At 37.9% G+C, this 6,823-nt stretch overlaps 1 protein-coding gene across 1 annotated transcript in view; it reads left to right on the top strand.

The window, feature by feature from the left end:
• The window catches only part of ubap1 (ubiquitin associated protein 1), a 7,533-nt gene extending 1,358 nt beyond the window's left edge, over positions 1–6,175 (top strand). The window contains exons 2-7 of the mRNA XM_079395296.1: positions 447–495; positions 589–713; positions 793–1,584; positions 2,440–2,598; positions 2,690–2,791; positions 3,026–6,175. Coding sequence (XP_079251422.1) covers positions 456–495; positions 589–713; positions 793–1,584; positions 2,440–2,598; positions 2,690–2,791; positions 3,026–3,166 — 1,359 coding nt within the window. The 5' untranslated portion in view covers positions 447–455 and the 3' untranslated portion in view covers positions 3,167–6,175. The remainder of the gene's footprint in view (positions 1–446; positions 496–588; positions 714–792; positions 1,585–2,439; positions 2,599–2,689; positions 2,792–3,025) is intronic.
• Positions 6,176–6,823: the final 648 nt, after the last annotated feature.

Raw genomic sequence — 6,823 nt, 5'->3', positions numbered from 1 at the left:
ATAAACACAGCATTAGAAAGAGCGTTTCAGAATTTAACTGGTAGTTTATATATAGGTCAAACAGATTACTGGTCATGTTTGTAATGTTTTTCATTGGTTATGGCATAGATTCAGTTTGGTTTATGGAATTAAGATCAATAGTTAGATTACTACACATGTACAGATAATGAAGTTTATTTAAATAACATATTTCAATAGTGACACAAATAACTTGGCATAATGACAAGCAACCGATTCTGTTGTTATCTTAAACCCAGTTCTGTCTTTCTTATACTTCTCAACCAATTTTGACAGATTAAAAAGATATCTGAAACCTTGGTTGTTATGAAGTATTGGATATTGATTGTAATGTTTAGGCTATGTTCAAAATTGGTAACTTATGTAGAGGAAAAATAGATAACTGTCTGCAGTTTGTATGGATTTATGTTGTTTGTCTATTTCTTTAGTTACTCTAAATGGCTGCGAGGAAGTCTGGATCAGATATCCACAACAACGGTGAGTCAATCATTTGTTTTGTTGAAAAAAAAATACAGCACGCATAAATGAGTTATTTTAAAATATTTGTTTTTACTTCACTCGATGTTCAAGGGCCTGTCAGCTACCTTGATGATGTTCCTTTCAAGCTCAATGAGAAATTCCGCTGTCCCTCAAAAGTGGGTTTTCCCATTGGCTTCTGTTTATCTGATTGTAATGCCATACTTTCGGATCTGCAAGTAAGTCAAATTTCCCTTTAACTTTCCCTTATACAAATGTTTTTGTCAGAAATAATTAATGCTTTGCTTTATTCTTCAGTATGACTTTAGTCTAGAGAGGCGGAGCGTTCAGTGGGGGGAAGAACTCGCTAAAGCACAAGCTGCTGAGGCTCGGGCAGCGGAAGCCGCCCGGACGGACTCTGAAAATGAAAGGCAGGCTGCTGCTCAAGAAACAGATGTTGGATTGGTTGGGGGGAAGAAAGCACGCCCCTCTGATGAGCAGGACGTTGTCCCACCAGCATTGAACCCAGTTTTAGCTGGCCTACGGCATAACGCAATTCTCACGCCTCTTCCAGCCCCATCTTTTGGACCGACACGACCAGCACCTAGCAACCCGGCTCCACAGAGTCTGAACTTAGCTGACTTTGAACGAGAGGAGGACCCTTTTGACAAACTTGAGCTTAAAACACTGGACGACAAAGAGGAGTTGCGGAATATTCTGCAGAGCCAACCACAGTCATCCGTTTCACCGCCTCAGCTTCCAGCAGAACATCGCCCCAATAATATGCCTCCTATTCAGGCCAAAGCAGGAATCTTTCATAAACCCAATGGACTGGTTGGACTGCTGGACTTAGACCGGGGTGGGATTGTGGGGACCCCCCATGAACAGATTGATGCAGACCGCCCATGTAACATTCGATCACTGTCTTTCCCCAAGCTTTCAGACCCAGGAGACTCCCCCTCAGAACCGCCTCTTAGCGTTTACCCAGCAGCCCAACCACGCAGCCTATCCAACGGCACGCCACCATCCCTGCAGAGAACAGCATCAAATACCAACACAACACTCCCACAAGAGCAACCTGTCTTCCCTCAGAATGGAACACAGAAGCAGGTATTGTAACATGGGCGGAAACATTTGCCTGTCAGGGCTAATTGTTTGTATGTAAAATAGGTAATGCAGACTCCTTGGAATAATGTGTCTGGGTTGACATTTTTTGCAAAATTATATTGTGCAGCTTCTCGTGTGTTTTGCGACAGTTTCAGAGTGAAATGTTCAGTGAATAGCACTAAAAGCCTGTATTCCAAAACAGATTAACATGAATTTGACATTTTATGATGTTGGTTGTTGTATGGCAGCAATTTGGTAATGAAATATCCAGTGAGTGGCATCAAAAGGTTAATGCTAATTGTTTGAAAATAATATACACTGTATCACCTACACTAAACCTGACCCTAAACCTAACCGATCGATTAACAAAAGCAAATGTGAGGTATAAAGAAATTTCCTGAAGCAATCATGACGTTTTAACTTGATTTAAGTCTTTGAACTGTTTACTTAAGACTTGTGTTTGATGGGACTCGTTCCACATCACAACTGCAATGCTGTATCAGGGGGGCTACAGAGCAAGTTTACTACATCAGAAACGCCATACATATGGAGCTGTTTATGTGGCGCATACATCAAAAATGACAAACTATGGTAGAAGTGTTTTAAGATCATAACATGAAAAGATCATGAAAATAAGTCTTTATTAATCAATGATCTGCCCCGTAATCATAATTTGTGTGAAAAGGAATAAAAGTTGCTGGTGTTTTACTGCCACTAGTGGTCAGTTGAGTTGGAAACTGCAATGAATATGTATAGGAAATTTTTTGGAGATTTGCAAAAATGTAGATGGAGGCTTGTTTTTCCAATGAGTCTGGGTTGAAAATATTTAAACTGATTTTCTCCATAACATCTTTGCAGTCAAACCAGGTCACAGCGACTAACCATCCACCTGCTGCCACGATCCTACACGGCCTCTCTCCCAGCGAACTACAGTGTGTGGAGACGATTGTGGGCATGGGTTATTCATATGAGGGTGTTCTCAAAGCCATGCAGAGACAAGGACAGAATGTGGAACAGGTCACTTTTTAGCCTGAGTATTCTTACTTCAAGTCTGTAATACTTTTGTTTATGTAAACAAGACTGTTTATGCCATTGGTCTCATTCATAGGTGTTGGAATACCTGTTTACTCACAGTCGACTGTGCGATCGAGGTTTTGATGCGACTGCTGTGGAGGAGTGCTTGGAGATGTACCAGGGTTCAGAGGAAAAGGTGGGTGAATTCTAGCAGCCGCAAATACTCATGCAGCCTGAATTACAATCTACTGTCTAATTAGAATATACAGTTGCATGTGTACTTGATATCAGAATTGCAAATGCTTGTCTTGACGTACTGTATTTGAATGAAAAACTTTTTTTTATTTTCTGCATTACATTTTCCGTGCAATTAAAATTCATACATGTTTGAAAACAATTTTTGTACTTATGCAACTTTCTCTCTCCTCAGGCTTTGGAGTTTCTGCAGCTGATGTCTCGGTTTGGAGAAATGGGCTTTGAGAGGGACACTATTAAAGAGGTACTGCTTGTGCACAATAACGACCAGGACAAGGCACTAGAGGATCTGATGGCCCGAGCGGCTGCGAGCTGAGCCCAGAGAGTCTTGCCTCCTCCAGCCAGCCCTTCTTTGGCCCTGAGAGGGGTCCTGGCTGTGGAAGGATGGGATTCTCTTATCACTAAGACAAGACGACTGAATTTGTACCCTAATAAAGATATACCTCTTGGGGTAGGGATTGATGGCACCACCCAACAGTGCATTCATCCCTCCTAAGGTGTATGTCTGTTAAGTGATCTTAGAATGGTGATGAGTGGGAGGAGCCGAATCCTCCTCCAAGAATCGGCATTGGCTAGTGTCTCTATTGCCATGGTGACAGGCTAGAATGGGCGGTGCTGGAGAAACAGAACCGAGCGGAGCCCCACGGACAGAATAGTGACACTCGAAGCTATTACGCTGCCATTTCCCGCTGCTGGACGCACGCTTTCGAAACTGAAACCTGAAAGCTCATAAACACAACCCATGGCAGAACAGAGACCCCACAGAAGTGCCCTCTCTCTATTCTGTCTCTGCTCTGTTTGTTCATACGTTGTTTATATGTTCGACAGGCGGAAACACTTTATCTTTCTTCATTTGTCCTTTTGTTTGAGATTGGGTTTCTTTGCTCTTTGATTAGGAACTGCTTTAACAGAACTAATTATCATTATGAAAGTTCACAGAAAAAAAATATATATACTGCAGTAAACTTTTGCCCAGTTGGCTTTTGCACTGAATGAACACATTTGGCAAGAGAAATTGGCAAGTTCGGCTGGAGCTGCAAAATTTAAAGGATGCCGCCACATTTTCAAAAATTGACATGCAAATACTGCACAGACACACTGAATCACAGATGTTAATATAAGCATATTTAAAGATCTGTAAAGATACACTGTCGGTTTCCATCTGTAATAAAGAAATTGAGAAACTTAACACAGTAATGAGGTTAACACATTTATATGAGGTTTATTCTGAAATCTGTTGAAAAAGCTAAAGACTTTATAGATGCGTGGACATCTCAAATGTTTGGGGGCAGGATGATTTTTAGGATAGAATTAATACTTCTGTTCAGCAAGGATGCATTTTAATTGATTATAAGTGACAGTTAAAAATTGTATAATGTTAGAGAAGATTTCTATTTTAAATGTCAAAGAATTCTGAAAAACGTGTCACTGTTTCCACAAAAATATTGAACAGCAGCTAATTTTGAGAATTATTAAAGTTGTTTCTTGAGCAGTAAATCAGAATTTGTCATCACAAGAATCAATTACATCTTAATATATATTAAACTTGAAAACAGTTCTATTAATTAAAGCTATTGTAATAATATTTCACAATGTTACTGTTTTTACTGTATTTTTGATCAAATAAATGCAACCTTGGTGAGCATAAGATTTCTAAATAAGAAATCATTAATAAATTGTACCAACCCCAAACCTTTGGTAGTGTTCCTGATAGTTGTGCAATAGAATGATCTGAAGATGAGACTGTGAATGCTTGTGGCACATTAGAAACAGCTTGAATGGCCTTTTAGAGCTTTGGTCACCAGATGAAACCTGTATGTCAGTTCAAATATCTCCACATTACATCATGGGATTCACCAATTTGCTCAGTGCAAGAGATACTGGCTCCCTCCTCAGAGGAACGCAGGAAAATGAGCAGAACTCTGCAGTATAAGAAATTTACTTATGTAACAAATTAACTTCAGTAGGTCCAATTACTGACTTTGACATTTGATTATCCAGGCCAGGTCATATTCAACCTCAAAAAACTAATAAATATATACATTGGTATGATGAAAACTTGAGTTTTCATCATACCAATGTTTTTAGGTTGAGGTGTAGATTTTTTTAATGCCCCATTTGACAGCAGCCTATTAAGCACTTTCCTCTGAGATGGGATAAATGATAAGAATCACATATGACAGAGATGTTCCTTGGTCCAGGGAGCACATGTAGGTTACTGGGTAGCTCAACTGGCCATTCATAAATGTTTCATTATTTAGCAGCCATACGTGCATTATTATTTTTCTTTTTTGTTTTCTTAATTTTTACCATTATAGGTACAAAAACAGCCTCTTAAGCTCACTTTCACTTTCCATGTGCAATATAATTTCACCAGTGTTGTGTCAAAATAATCTAATTTAAACTGTAATGAGTCCTTGTTGATGCAAGTGGATCTCATGTAGATGTCTGGAAATCAATGTCATCCTGAAATCAAAATAACAAACAAGAAATTAAATTTGCATAAAAATTATTTTAAGTTATCTTAACATATACAGTTGAAGTCAAAACTTTACATACACCTTTCAGAATCTGCAAAATGTTAATTATTTTTTCCAAAATAAGAGGGATCATACAAAATGCATGTTATTGTTTGTTTAGTACTTACCTGAATAAGATATTTCACATAAAATGAGGACAACTGAGGGACTCATTTGCAACTATTACAGAAGGTTCAAATACTCACTGATGCTTCAGAAGGAAAAACCATGCATTAAGAGCCAGGGCGTGAAAACTTTTGAACAGAATGAAGATGAGTACATTTTCCTTGTTTTGCCTAAATATCATATTTTTCCATTTAGTACTGCCCTTCAGAAGCTACAGAAGATACTTACATGTTTTCCAGAAGACAAATCAAGTTAAAGTTTTCACGCCCAGGCTCTTAATACATGGATTTTCCTTCTGGAGCATCAGTGAGCGTTTGCACTTTCTGTAATAGTTGCATATGAGTCCCTCAGTGTGAAAAGATGAATCTCAAAATCATACAGTCATTGTTGGAAAGGGTTCAAATACACAAAAATGCTGGAAAATCAAAGAATTTGTGGGACCTGAAGGATTTTTCTGAAGAACAGCAGGCAGTTTAACTGTTCAGAGCTCAAATGCAGATCTATTCTAAGTGTAAATGAGGAAATGTCCTGATGTATGGCTAGAGAACCTGATGGACTGGAAGAGCAGATGGGCGGGCCAACCAACACAGAGATCCATTGATCTTAAATGTGATTTAAAATGTTTAGTTGTCTTTCAAATAATTTCGGACATATATATCATTAAACTTATCCTTGTTTTCAAAGAGTGTGGCTGTCACTGATGTTGATGATGTACAGATTTTGTCCAGGAGCAGCAAAAAAAAATCCCCTTGAATTGTAAGTGACACTTGCTGGTCGCCACCATGGTGAAACTTCCAGTCAGCAGCAATAAAGAGCACAGGTTAAAGAAAATTCACACGCTACTGAATGAGGTTGTTAAACGGCTTTTTGTGTGTCAGACAAAATAAACCTCTGTGCATCAGCAGATGGCATTGTTGAAACTGTGGCAACATTTTAATTTAGTGAAAAGTCATCTTTATTTTTCACTTGTTCAGATATTAAGCAATATTATAATCAGAGAGGAGGAAATAATAACCAATTCAAAACATCTCATTCAGCAAATTTATACAACTTTCCTAAATATTGGAGGTGTGTGTGTGTGTGTATATATATATATATATATATATATATATATATATATATATATATATATATATATATATATATATATATAAATAGTCTCTTCAAAACTAATTTTAAGAATTTATGCATAAATGATTTTGCCTTTTAATTTATTTCTGTGCGTGTAGCAAATAAGTTATACAGGTCAAAAATGGAAATATTACAAAACAGCCTAAATAGCTGTAATCTTATAAACTAATTTCTGCTAAGATTAAATAACGTAACTG

The sequence above is a fragment of the Barbus barbus genome (genome assembly GCF_936440315.1).
Source record: "Barbus barbus genome assembly, chromosome: 36".
Classification (NCBI taxonomy): domain Eukaryota; kingdom Metazoa; phylum Chordata; class Actinopteri; order Cypriniformes; family Cyprinidae; genus Barbus; species Barbus barbus.
This window is presented reverse-complemented; position numbering and strand designations above follow the sequence as displayed.